This window comes from Amphiura filiformis, chromosome 8 (assembly GCF_039555335.1).
Source record: "Amphiura filiformis chromosome 8, Afil_fr2py, whole genome shotgun sequence".
In the NCBI taxonomy this organism is placed as follows: Eukaryota; Metazoa; Echinodermata; class Ophiuroidea; order Amphilepidida; family Amphiuridae; genus Amphiura; species Amphiura filiformis.
The window spans coordinates 60,575,433-60,590,349 of NC_092635.1; the positions used below are offsets into that span (position 1 = coordinate 60,575,433).

A 14,917-nucleotide genomic window follows, 5' to 3' on the forward strand; every position below is an offset into this window, starting at 1 on the left:
TCACAATTACCGTAATTAAAATGTCTTTTTCCTTATGTTTTTAAATACTAAATAGGATTGTTTTATAGGCATAACGATAGAGTTGTTACATATTTTTTTTAATCTTTAAAATCATGTATATTGCACATGTATCAATTTGTTTTTCATATTTACTATCCATTCATTAATATACATGTACCAGTACAATTTCTGCTCCAATAAGTACTGTATAATAAATAAACAATATTTATATAAGAAATATATATACACATATATCTATTTTACATCTATCTATCACAATCAGTATTATTAACATGATACCATGGCTAAACAAATGCACTAAAACTGCAAGGAATTTTAAGACCAGTTTCTGAAAGCCTGCGGAGAGGGTCAATTGACCATACAAACTATAGGACTTATATTTGCTTTATGTTATTTGTACTATAACCAAACAAAAACCAGCTAAAATGCTCAAAATGTCATGTACTTCATATACTTTTTATATCTTCAAAGCAGAACCCAGGAAAGGCTAACCTGTTTGCTTTTCTGTAGGGCTACTTTGAGAAACTGGCCCTTAGTAAATAGTCCTTGACTTTAAAGGAAGTTACTTTATGATAGGTGTCACGCATAGTATGATGACCTTTGGGTTTGATGGTTGTCTAATTGTTTCCTTAAAACAGGAGCTATGGGGACTGGGTTTTTTTTTTTGGTTTTTTTTTAACCATTTAATCCTTGCGGACACACACTTAGGTGCTGATGAGACCAGGCTCAAGCAAAATGCTAAAGCCAAGCTGAAAAGCTTATAAGCATGCTGGTCAGTAGTTGCAAGTGTCAAATTTTAAAATGAGGAGAATGATTCGTAAGCAAATGGATCATCGGGTTGTGTAGCTTGCTCTGTTGCGGTGGTTGGTGTTGGTACCATGTCCTCTTCATTGCCAGGTACATCAGGAGGATCGATTATACCTTTTGTACATAAATCATACGAATAGTAGTTCTCAAACAGACTACATGGGTCAGGCGTTGGCGTTGGTGTGGCTCCAGATCCCGAACCCTGCAATTAAAAAAAAAATCATGTTGTGGGTGATTGGATTGAATGATAGTAAGTACATACTGGATTTCGGTTCATGTCGTTATGAATTCGATAGACAGCCCAATCTGTATTCGTCTTTTGGTAAATTCAACGAGGGATCAAAGCTTTAGATAATAGCGGGCATATATATCAATGTTTTAAACTATTCATTTTGCTGAAATATACTGTTCATTTATGTATATTATCATTTTGAACCGACAATCTTATAGTTTCCGTTTTAACAAGTACCTATTCAAATTGACAAGATCTCAAACTCATTATTTGACAAGATTACCCAATTCATTTTGAGTAGATCTGTTATTTCCCCCTCGGACAAGACAAACTATTCAATTTATTTTTTTGTTCATTTTTGAAAATCTTTTTTTTTTAAATGAAAAGGCAATCTCATCAATTTTGATGAGTTTCTTGTCATTTTGATAAGAATATCTAATTCATAATTATATAAACACAATTTTTCGGTCAAAATCATACTTGTCAAATTTGATTAGATTCTATTCATTTGTGAGGAGTTAATTTTATCCATCAGTCAATCAATCAATTTTATTTCTTCCATTCATATACAACAATAATTATGATACAATGAGTTACAATAAGGATGTAATTTATATACAATAATATATGGAAAAAGCAACTATCTTCATGAAAAACATCAATGAGATGGATGAGGACACTGCTAAACGCATTTTATTAAGTGCAAGCATTGATTTTGCCCATCCTAGTAGTAAACTATCTGTCCGAAATGTTAGGTGGCTAGCTGATACTCTGATTATTGTGAATTCTCACATTCCCATATAGCCTGTATTCTGAATGAAAGAAAAAGCAATCATTTTTTACCTGACAGTCAGCATCTTCATCATCGCCACAATCACCACTTCCAGGACTTGGTGTAGGACAAGGTTGTAGACCATCGCAACCCTGTGCCTCTACTCCAATTCCCATACATTCCAGACCACCATTCCTGGGTGCTGGGTTGTTGCATTCCCTCATTCGTGTCCTTTGTGATAAATCGCCACATGTTTCTGAACATTCCCCATATTCGCCCCATTCACCCCATCCACCATCAACTAAAATTAAATCAAATATCAAGTGTTAGTTTATATCTTGATCAGTGGTGTGGCAAGGGGGCGCATGCCCCAGGTGCAGCCTTTGAGGGGGGTGCCAAATTGCCGCTTGTTTAAAAAATATTGGGTTAACAATTCAAAGTGTTGTGTTTACTGATATAATATGAACCAAATTTGGTCATGATATTGAAGATGGATTAATATTCCTACAAATACGTGTGTTGAAAAATTTTTGACCCCCCCCCCTCACTTTTTAGATTCTCAAGTGCCCTGGGGGGAAATTGGGGTTAACAATTTCAGTCAGCAATAAATATTTTTAAAAGTTTGGGGTGCCATTCTGTATCCTTGTCACAGGCGCTATATTAACCCCTAGCTATGCCACTGATCTTGATCCCCCCACCCTACCCCAGAAATATATGTAACTCCTACCTGGGCATGCATCTGTATTTGTACATGGTTGACTGCTGTAACTAGATCCTCTGCAATATGGCCCATTATTTTGAGGTGGTGGGTTGTCACAAAGACGTTGTCGTAATTGTAAACCAACTTCGTTACATTTTGTTGCTGAACATGATGGTGACCACTCACCCCAATTAGACCATCCTCCGGGAACTAAAAGTGAAAGAATAAATGATTTTAATAACAGTGGGTTTTAATTGAGTCTATTATATAAACATCCCCTGTTTTAGAAAATGGTCTATTCCAGTTGAAATCCATACATGTCCTATGGAAGACATGAATCTCCCACCACAGAGGATGATTTAAGGAAGCCCCATCATGCACTGCAAACGTGTTATCATTAGAGTTTCAACTGCCACTTTACTTTTCAAAGCCCATTGAATTCTGTGCAAAAGATGTTGTTTAAGAATTGTGCGTGTGTCATTATTACTTGGTCGATTTCAGAACAAAAGTGATGCATGCATAAAGGATAACATAAAATGTAGGTAACATAAAATGTGAAATCGACTAGCATTTTGAATGCGTTTTTATTGTAAATATATCAGTCCAAATTCAAATTTAACAATGCCCGTCAATGCAATGTGCGAGCAGTGGTGTCATGTTCACTCACACAGCTGTGCTAACCGCAAGTCAACACAGTGGTGTGGTGGGAAGTGCTTAAATCATCCTCTGCTCCCACCACAAAGGGGTGAAGATTTCAAATGCATTTACCCTTTCAGGTAACCCCATTTAAAATTCACATTACCTGTGTGGAAGACCTAAAAAGTCATGTCTTCCATTATGGATGGATTCCAAATGGAATGGTCCAGTTTGTATGGCTGAAGTAAACCACACAGGTTGAAGTTTTGGGGAAATTTCCTGATTTCAGGAAATAGAATCTTGTTTTATGAAATGTATAGATATGTGGCAGATGTTTAAATCTTGTTCTCAAGCCATTCTCAGGATATCACTTGTTTTGTCACCAGGCCCATACAGGATTTATTTGGGGCTGATTTTGAAAAAGTTGACTTTTTTCAGCAAAATTTGGACCTTTTTGGACTAGGGGCAGATTTTGAAAAAGTGGACTTTTTCCCCAAAATTGGGACCTTTTTTTGACCAAAAAGGCATAAAAAAAAACCCAATTTTTTCGCTCCCTACGCTCTCAAATCGAACTTTTTGGGTCAAAAAAAGATTTTTTGGGGGATGTCCGCCCAGCCGCCCCCCTCCCTGTTACGGGCCTGTTTGTCACTCACATCTCAAATTAACCAAACCACATTTGTTTTTCATATAAAATTTTATGCCCACTGATAATTCAGTTATTAATACTTACTTGGACAAGCCTTGACATTACATGGTTCGGATCTGACAGCATCTCCTGGGCAGTCTTGTCCACCGTATTGTGGGGATGGGTTGTTACATACTCGTACTTGGACTTGTAATCCAGCTCCACAAGTTGTAGAACAGTCGGACCAAACACCCCAACTTGACCAACCGCCATCAACTGTAATACATCAATCAGGGCAACAGCAATAATTAGAACATTAATTAACTAATTATCTTATTTTGTTTCTTACATTTTACCAACTTGTTCCCAATGGGCTATTCCAGGAATTAAAGGCACCCCCTCCCCCTAAAGAAGATATGGGATTCCCCAAACTTTTCACAGTTTTTGCTCTTGAATCCCCAAAGCCCCCCCAAATGGTCATTATTTTCACAACCCTTAAGAAGACATGGGAATTCCCAAAAAAAAGACACCTTTTTATTTTAGGCTTATTCCTAATTTTTCATTTTACATGAATTGTCAAAACAGGGAATTCCCATTTTTTTGATAGAATTTTGGTGTGGGAATTCCCAAACTTACGTGTCTTCTTTAGGGGGGTGCCATTAAATTCTGGAATAGCCCAATGCATTGTCAAGTTGGCTATTCCAGTTGAAATACAAATATCCATATGGAAGAGTTAACCTTAATCTCCCACACAGGGAGTGTGAATTTCAAATGGGGCTTACCTGAATGAGTGACTCCATTTGAAATCTACACCCCGTATGTGGAAGATTAAGGTGGTATTTGAGGCATTTTGGAAGTGCTCTATTCATGTTTACAATAGATTAATCGAGTTGGGCAAAGAACACTAATCAACATGCCTTTATTTGAAGCTAATTGGGTATACGGTTTTCCTAATACAAACATTTTAAATGGTTTTGTATTGTATTGTTTTTATCAATATAAATCAATTGAGCTTATACAGGGTGTCCCAGAAAAAATTACCGAGCGAAATAGATATAGACATCAAAATCAAACAATTTAAAATGTTTAAATCTTTTTGTTGTGCATCACATATGAAAAGTGTATTTAATTCGGTTGACTGGTTGCGAAGAAATGAACGATAACATAATGCGTACATCAATGCAGTTCATTCCAAGTTTGACCAAAAGGTGTTTTTTTCATACTCGCTCACCGCTTCCTAAAGTTTGTATAACATTAAGTTGCATGTTGAAGTTTTAAAAGATTTAAAATTTGCATTACAATTTCTTGGAAATATTCCAAAAACATTTATGTGTGTGAGAAATTTTTTAAGCCAGCTGGAATTCTTTATACAATAATTCTTTATGCAACATTTATATCAGCATTAAGTATTAAAGTACCGAGTATCATCTTACAAGCAAGCTTTCATTTTCAATATCGTGCAGGTTTTCAAATTTGAACAAAACCTAATTAAATGTTTTGCAAGAAGCAGATTGTTTAAAAAAGAATGAAAAGGATTTCACAAAACAAAATATGAAGCCCATTGACAGTTAACCAACCACTAGTGCGCATTGTGTTGAATGATCTTTCTTTCAAACTTGGAACGAAGTAAATTGATGCATGCGTTATGTAATCGCTCATTTCTTCGTGATCAGTCAACTGATTCAAGTAAAATTTGCATATAAGATGCAAAATAAAATGGGCTACACGCTGATGTTTAGTTTTTGGATTCTGATTTCTATTTCTCGACTTAAGTCGAAATTCATTCGCCCGGTAATTTTTTCTGGGACAAACTGTATGACTTGAAAGTACTCAAGTGTTCCTTATTTATGCATAATTAATTAGCTAGCCGCCCTAACTTGCATAATTAATTAGCATTTATACAAATTAGTTCATTAATTATGCAAATATTCAAATTAAATTGGAGGGCGGCTTCACTATATAATATATTAGAACACGTTAGAAACACTTCTTGACCAAGTTTCAAGGCAAAAGTATGGAAAATAAAAGTTCCCTGAACATTTATGCATTGGTTTTTAGCAAAATATTGGCAAAAATTACATTAATGAGCCTTTTCATTCATATGAACTACATTGATAACTGATAAAAAATAAAAAAAGAGTAAGATACAAATAAATCGAAATATTATGAAAACTGTATGTCCGATTTGCTTCAAACAAAAGGCATATTAGTTAGTGTACTTTGCCCTGCTTTATTAACCTGTTTAAAACATGCTCAGACCATTTTCTAGTTTCCAGAAAATGCCTCATATACCACCTTAAGGTCATGTCTTCCATAGGGGGTGTATGGATTTCAAGTGGAATAGCCCATCAACTCCTCTTTTCTACTCCAGCTCTATTAGTTTATGCGAGAGGTTACTTATATGTACGTAGGTCTTTGTAAATAATCGCTCAATATTCATCACCATTTGATTTTAGTGCGAAATAATTATCCATCATAAACCTCAGTATACCCATTTTACCGAATACTTTTTTACGTTGTGTTTCACCATGTTACTACAAGATACTATACAATGATTCCAATTTTGTTAGCACCACATGTCAGTTTAATGCCAATTTGAAATTGTATCGTAAATTTGCAGACCACTTTTATTATCATAGGTAAAGTTTGGAATTCATATAAGCTGCAGTTGCAATAAATAGCTCGTGGGATATACCACATTGTTACTTTCTTACTTGGACAGTTCGGAAGGCCGGGACAAATTCGTGTTTGTTCTGAATCTCCATCACACGCTGTTCCTCCATTTTGTGGTGCAGGATCATCACATTCTCGCGTTCGTGTCTGGGTTGCTGTGCGTCCACATGTTGCGCTGCAAATTCCATAAGATCCCCAATTGCCCCAGTTACCATCAACTAATATGGAAGCAACAAGAAAAGTTATAGACACAGGAGTTAGAATAAATGACTTTTACTTATGTGTTTACTGACTCTATAAGGAACTCCTCACCATGCTCACTGGCCTCTGATTTTTATTTTGAATACAACATTTGTCTCACAAACATGTTCAGTAGCTTTCAGTGAAGGATTCCAGGGGCTGCAAAGAGGAGGGGGCAGCTGCCCCGGCAACTTTCCAAGGAAAAAGAAAGAAATCTCAATCTTGGGCACCCTAAGTTGCCCTTCCGCTCAGTGTCAATTAGGGGCGGTACGAAGGGGGTATCGGGGCTCGTGCTCCTCATTTATGGGCTTTGCCGCCAGTTTCCCCATTTCAAATGGGCGGCACAGAGAGGGCATTGGGGTATTTGCCCATCAGTCTTGTATATTTTCTCCCATATTCCCGCTGTTGAATATGGGCTGCATTGGGCATTTGCCCCTTAATATCTTGAGCTTTTTCCCCAGTTTCTCCCTGCCAAACGAAAGGTTTCCACTTTTAAAGCTTTTTTAAGTTGAGACAATAGGTACAATATTGAAAATGTTTTTCCCCTCGGACTTCACTCTTCCTCCCAATACCGAAATCAAAACTTCCCCCATCCCCAGTCTTGGTCCGATTTCCCTGTTGAATTGGACATACATTTTCAGCAACATCCTCCTCCAGGACGGGGCATATAGCGCTACCAAAAAATATATTTGAAAAAACTTGATCGATAATCCCCCCAAATCAGCTTGGGATCCGCCACGTTGAAAAAAGGAGAGAAATCAGAGCCGGTTATACATGTATAACGGATCCTGAATAGCTGATCCGTTTTAGGAAATATGCTTACCTGATTGAACTGGGTTTCCTTCCACATTAAGAAATGATATAAATCCAGTTATTAGTATCAAATAGGAATAGATGAGAATCATTTCGACGTTTGCCACTATAGTGATTTATGTCCAAATCCAATATATTTTGGTATCGGTATAAAACGGTCCTATATGACCGTCAAACACGAAAATACACACTTCTACTTTAAACAACTTTGTCCTAGTGAGTTACGGGTGATACTCAATTTGATTGAATCAAGTACTAAAGTAGCATTGATTTTGTGTTTTCCTGAGATATATAAAAATATCTGATGGGAGAAGGACTCTCCTGAATGCGTACTGTTAAAAAACGCTGATTACTCTACAAGATTTTACTTTTTAGGGTTTGTGGTATAATGCTGTATATCCTGGTGGAAGTGACATCACCGTAATCGTATAATGTTGCGGGTGCATTAAAAAAAAAAAAGACAGTACTTGTTGACACTGACTGTTGACAGTAGTCTCCAAAAGAAGTTTGATATCTAGATGAGACTGCATTTATACCATTTACACACTGGTGTGCTCTTCCACTGGTTTGGTAGCTTATTCTAAAGGTTATTTTAAAGGAGTATTTCGTGAACCTAGCATCCTCTTTTTATGACATTTTTCAGTAGATATCCACGAAAAAAGCTTATTCCCAAAATGTCAGTTGATTCCGATTTTGCGTTTGCGAGTTATGCATGATTATGTGCTGTATTACACTGCTCCATAGTTCTGGTATACCAGAACGAAATTAAAATTTCACGATATCTTTGCTAAACGAATTAATCTGCAAGAACTATTTTGCAAATAAACATTATGTAATCCGAGGTTTCCAGTGATATAAAAATCTCAACTTTTTTTCAGAAAAGTGGGGATGATGCTGTGGATCACGAAATGCCTTTTTAAGGTAGAAGTTTCAAGTTTAGATATATGATTAACGGTTAACATAAACATTAAATACGATTGATAAAGTTTTCATTAATTGATCGAATAATATCTTACCCACGCAAGATCCCATGTCACATGTCTTTTCTTTATTTGACTCTCCGTTGCAGTCCCTGCCGCCATTTGCTGGAGCTGGATTTGTACATGTTCGTGTTTTAGTTTTCATTCCCTCCCCGCAAGTAACAGAGCAGTCAGTCCAGCCAATCCAATCACTCCATCCTCCGTCAATAGAGCCGTCAACAGGGTTTCCTAGGAAGAGGAAAAGGGGAAAGATGAATTCGGTTGAATATAGGTCTACTTACACTAAAGCCCTTCTTAATAATCGTGATTGTGCATACAGACGAATACTGGATTCAAGTGATAATCAATCAAGGTGACTCTTTGATTCATTCATTATGATCAGCAACACTTGAGCAGTAAGGTCCAGGAAAAATATTTATACATGTAAAAATACACTAAAAAGGCTTTTGAAGAACCATAAAAGCTTTCTTAATCTGATAGCTTATAGTGTACCCGAATATCTTATTCAACTCTTTTTTTAAAAGAATCATGTTGAGGGTTCATAACAACAATACAAATCCCTGCGAAACTTATCGGTCGACGCGTCTCAAGTAAAAGAATTGAGAAGGTCCAAATTTTGCTCCTTCCAACAGCTTCCAACACTGCGTTCCTATCACTAATTTGCCACAATTTATCATGTGTATGAAAGATATAGTTGCTGAATCTGCATGATCTTATACTGATAAAACCACCCATCATCCATCACAAGGTCCGTTTTTAATCTTTATAGGACTAAATCTTTTATCGCCTACCTGCATTTTCACCCGGCACTCCTAACACGGAAGTACAGGAAGTACATCTTGAGCCGCTCCTATTTGGTGTGTACCCGCCACCTTGTCCAACTAGTGCGCAACAGTCTTCCGGAGTATCGAACACATTTTCACCATCCGCATCAGACGAGTTTGATGGCGTATCACAAGGCCCATATCGTCCTCTTGGCTCGTGGTTTTGAAAACAAAAAATTCTTTCATCTGCAATTTTTAAATGATAATAGGTGGTGTGTTAAATTTGAGGTATCGAATACTTAGTTAAATGGTAACTCGTAGAGAAATAGTTACAGGTGAATAAAAAAAACCCAATACGAGTAGGAGTTTTTCTCTTTCTATATTTCAAAAAGCATTTCTTCAATTGAAAGTATTTTTGACATGTATGCATCATCTACAAACTCATAGCTATTCATATACACAGTGGTTCTAATCCCACACCCGGATCCCACATTTTGTGTTCTGATGCATCATGCATATGAGTAGGCCTAATCACACTTATTATAATCAAGCACCCGGTATCAGGAAAACTTACACTATAATCGGGCCACCATCGTGATTAGCAATATGTACACTTGGATTATAATCGAGCACCCGGTATCAGGAAAACGTGCATTATAATGGAGTAGGCCCCCTACTTGATATTAACTTTTTGCAGCTTTAGATCAGGAACTATACATTGTCTGAATCCTTATGACTTGAAGAATAGTTTGACCTATCTACGGCTTATCATCCCGGAGTTAGTAATGAGCAAATATGTCGACATTCGGGCTACATATGGGTCAAAAAAGAAATTTGTTTCTGATTTTGATGAAGATGGTCTCAAATTTTTCGTCTTGTAATAACAGTCAAGAAAAGGAATAGTTTGCCCTATCTAGAACATTTGGTTACCTAGGAAACACAGTAAAACAGGTCACAACCAATACGACTTTTTGGGTATTGGTCCGTTTCACTATGTTACCTACCTACAAAGCACTCAGATATTGCAAACTATTGCAAACTATTCCTTATTGAAATTGTCATCAAATGGCTAACGTTGGCTAAGTGACCCACAAGGAGAGTACGGGATGTGCCTGGGCTCAATAATATGACTCGCAAGGCAGTATAGGCCTATTATATCCACCATTGAGTCTGCCGAGGATATGCCCTGTAGCTCCAGACAGTGGCGACCGAATCACTACGAAGCATTAAATATTTAGGGGGAGATCGGGGACAAGCATATTTTGTTTCGGTTTAAGGGGGCGCGCCATCATGGAAAATTTTTAGGGCTAGGGGGGCAGTGAAAATCTGTTGTAGGCTGTAGGGACCACCTTGCAGTGGACAAGATAGCTACCGCTTTATCATGTTTATCGCGTTTGTCCTCGATACTTAGGCTAGTATTTGGAAACAGATCAATTATCTATAATAGGGGAAGTATCATTTCCTTATTTTGAACCGTTTCCCGTCCAAAGATCACAGGGAAATACTTTTAAAAAAATTGAACCATGTTGTGGTTTATAAAAGGAAGCATAGGCCTATGACCTCGTAATGGTGGAAATAAGAACCTCTTTTGGTTCTATGTCAGAGATGCCACTTTTCCTGATTTATCAGGAATTCCGGATTTTTGCTATTTTTAGATATATATTCAGGATTTTTTGGCAATGAAGGAGTGGCTACGCTTTGCAACTTCCTGATTTTTTTCAACAAGCAAGTGACATCTCTGACCTTTATCACTATAGAACGCATCTTGGAATGGTTATTATTTTAAAAGTCTTATTGATAGGCCTACGTGGTGTTTGAAAATATTGAACTAGCAGGGCCTTTTGAGCTCAGACGAGTAGGCCTAAGTTCTATTCGTCTCAGCTTTTGACCAAATTCAAAGAACTGCTAATTCATATCCCAGCTCATATCCCTGTTTAAAAGGCCTATCGGTAGTAGGCTATATTGAACCTGTTTGTTTTTCTTTTAGATCATGCATAGAAAGTAGACCGATATACGAAAACGGATACCCGGGTCATCGCATGAACATCAGTTGTTCTATTAAAGGTTTTAACACCAATTGAACTTCAGGTTACTTGTTTTTGGGGCACCCTCTACGGACGGACCCCAATATCTTGGCATTATAGGCTACATTTTGCTTCAGTTTTTGGTTTTGCCAGATTTACTTTACGTTTGTTTTGTTTTAAAGTATGTGCAGAATAAATAACGCAGCTTATTTGGTTTTTATTTTATTTTATTTTACAAGCAAAATAAAATACCATTGTTGTTGTTGTAACTTAATTCCCGCATTCAAAGGAGAACCGTGTATTAGGCCTACATTCCCGACTATACGTCTATGGTCGACCGGAACCGTCTTACGTGCATGTAGCTTACTTTTCGCTTCGCGGAGCTAAATTGACCAATGATGTTATAGAGTTTCCCATTCATGAATAGTCAGTTCGGTTCATGAATAGTCAACACATAAAATAATCTGGTGAAAAATAATTCTGATATCTATTGCAAGCTTAATTTTTTTTAAACATTATTTTCATGTTTATAGAACTGTTCCTAATTCATGCCTTGCTGTAATTGGATATTCCCGGGGATAGTCCTACGGCCATTGACCTCTACCGATCGGTCAGTGTCGGTTTTGATTGTTCTCCTTCGCGTCCGACCCAGGCAATTGTTAATGTTAACTTCATTTTTATTGCTGTTTCGAAGTAAAAACATTCTTATCTATATCTTTTTCAGTGTTAATTAAATAAAAAGTCACTAAAATAACACTTGTTCAGATTATTTATTCTTGTCTTCTTTTCCAATGCAGTCACTCATAAGAAATAAATACCCATTTGGAAAATAATCCATACGAATTAAATATGCAAATTTATATATTCTGAATAGAATAATTCTGCTCCAACAACCCCCACCCCAACATGATATACCATGATTGCCTAACAACAGTAACCGAAATGGTAACATGGGCTTTTATCATGTTTATTACTTTTATTTGAGACCAATCCTCTTGCATCCTCTGCAGTACCATTTTACACCTCTGCCACTGCAATATTAGGCCTATATCATGTATATGCTTTTGGCCTTGCATTTCATAAGCTTTCTTTGTTTATACTAATGTTACAATAAGAGGTAAATGTTATCCAATCGGTTACATATCAAGCTATTTCAGCACATCACATCAAAACTCCCACTGAGCGCCCCATTCCTTTTAAAGGATTTTTTTTAATTGTATACCAATAAGTGTCATGCACGAACAGACAAGGCAATCGAAAGTACCTGAAAGTGAAGTTTGCACAAAACGGTATTGTTTTGATAATCCTGGATAGACTTTTAATATGATGAGTTTTATCGATGGGGAATTTTTTTTTAAATCCCACATGGTCTTTGGGTAAATGGTTACCTGACCTATAGTAGACACTGGTTTCAGGAAGAGAGCTATAGAACGGATGGACATTTCCGACAACAAACTATTTCTCACCTACAAACCTTTATCAACAGATTTTAGATGCATACAAAAAAACCACCCAAAACAAGTAAAATACAGACTAGAAGTTATGCAGAGGGGACAAAAACAACAAATGAAGAAGTAGGTAAAGTTCGATAGCCAAAAATTGAATTCCAAGGCCCACAAAAATGTTACACCCGCAAAAACAACATGAGATCAACGTGAATATAAAAGTGCACTGGAACAACAAGTATTCTACAACTTTAGTGGTGAAAACCATTGTGCATATAAGCAGACACGCCGCGCGCTGAACCAAACAACAAATTTAGGCACAAAAATAGCCAACGTTCGACTGAGAGCCCACAGAATTAGTGTCAGGTAGCTTAACGATACCATAGTACGGTAAACTGCATGGAACAACGGTTAGTGAAAATCACATGTGCACATAACCAAACAGACAGAAAACAAAACGTGGGAGTTCATGTTTTGCTGACAGTCTTTCAAACAGGCTGCAACACCGCGGTGTTGCAACCGTTGCTGCGTGACGGTTCAGTTGCCGGAGAATATCACACCTCCTAGATAATCACGCAACACCGGGTTTAAATTTTTCGAGGCCATGCATGGCCTGGTCTGAAATGAACGGAGTAGGCCTATTTTCAGCCCCTTCTCAGGCAATTCTGGTCATTATCACGCTGTTTTCCAAGCTTCAAAAGTACACTTTCATCCCTGGGAGGCTCCTGGGCCGCTTATACCGGCACGGCCGTTCATATATCGCGTGGAGGCCCTAGTTTCAGAAATCCAATTGAATGATCTCTAAAACTATTTTAGGCATATTGTCATTTTTACGATAACAAACAAACAAAAAGACAAACAAACAAATTAACAAACAAATATAACTGCGCTTACCTGCTGGAACTGGATTTCCTTTGACATTATTAAGAATTGATATAAATCCAACAGCAATCAGTAATGATAAATAGGAATATACAAGACACATTTTGAAGGTTTCTCTTCCGGCGATATATATCAAAATATATCCAAAATCCAACGAACACAATGTATCGGAATACTTAATTTAATTTAATAAGGGTGATTACTGCAATTGATAACGACCCTTATTTCTTGGTTAAAAATCCGCAATGTTAAATGTCGATGGATGTAGGCCTAAACTAGTTATCGACATGCTTCTGCTATTATACACAACTTTGTCCTTGTGACTTGCGGGTGACAGTTCCCTATAAAGGCTATAGCGTGGTTGTAGTATTCAATTTGTTTGAATCAAGCAAAAAGTTCACAAGTAAAAGTGAAAAGTTTTTTCCCGAGATATACCAAATATCTTTGTGAATATTCCACTTCGTCTTGTTAAATAATATTAATCTACGTCCATATTAGTATAAAAACGCATATTTAATGGAATTCTGTTCGTGATATGAATAAATAAGCATCAAATTATAACTTTGTTGTGTGTTTTGTTGTCACTGGTCACGGTGACAATTCGACGTACACAGGTGGAAATGACGCAAGGCTAAACTAACAGTTTGTGTAACCCAATTTAGTATTCTTGAATTTAATTACTTGATTTTCGCGGGAATTTTCTAAGAAATTTCAATAATATCTGATTTGATGTCAATTTTGAAATATTTTTGGCTAGAATGCTTTTTCATGGCAAAAACATAATTATAGAAGCGGTTCACAATCAATTTCTAATTTTACTGAAAAAATACATTTTTATAATTATGTTGAAACGTATAAAGACGAACGCATCCGGTAAACACGCACAGGATTTTGTCAATTTTCAGTGAATCAATGATTCACTAATTAGTGTATTGCGTAATTACTTGGCACTTAATAATTTCCGTCATGCATATTAATTTATGTGTTACTTATTTTGGCGCGTGCCGCGGAAATCAGTTTTGATATCACCGTGCCGTGTCCTACCGGTGTGTCCTGTTTAATTTTTGTTGTTGTTCTTATTTCTTGGTAAAGAAACGGTGAAACAAAGAAAAAAGTGAAAATCTTGACGCGACCAGCCATTTAAAATATCACACGAAACCCGAATCATGAAAGACTCATCAAGCAATGTTGCTGTACTTTTCCTAATCATGGCAGATCGGTGTACGGTGTTCCTGACATATTTTGTAACAACTTCTTTTATACACGATAACGTTTAATAACTTGTATGAATTTATTTTTGTTT

At 36.8% G+C, this 14,917-nt stretch overlaps 1 protein-coding gene across 2 annotated transcripts; it reads right to left on the reverse strand.

The window, feature by feature from the left end:
* Positions 1–676: 676 nt before the first annotated feature.
* Positions 677–14,077, reverse strand: LOC140159311 (properdin-like). 2 transcript variants are annotated; one of them, XM_072182737.1, is made up of 8 exons: positions 13,627–14,077; positions 9,291–9,509; positions 8,536–8,727; positions 6,508–6,684; positions 3,899–4,069; positions 2,560–2,742; positions 1,904–2,133; positions 677–1,030 (listed from the first exon to the last, which is right to left on the reverse strand). In XM_072182737.1, the coding sequence occupies exons 1-8, from the start codon at positions 13,715–13,717 to the stop codon at positions 818–820; spliced, it is 1,476 nt and encodes a 491-aa protein (XP_072038838.1). In that variant the 5' UTR covers positions 13,718–14,077; the 3' UTR covers positions 677–817. The 2 variants fall into 2 exon arrangements, with proteins under 2 accessions (XP_072038838.1, XP_072038839.1); XM_072182738.1 differs by lacking the exons at positions 8,536–8,727; positions 9,291–9,509; positions 13,627–14,077 and adding an exon at positions 7,530–7,847.
* Between the last annotated feature and the right edge of the window lie 840 nt (positions 14,078–14,917).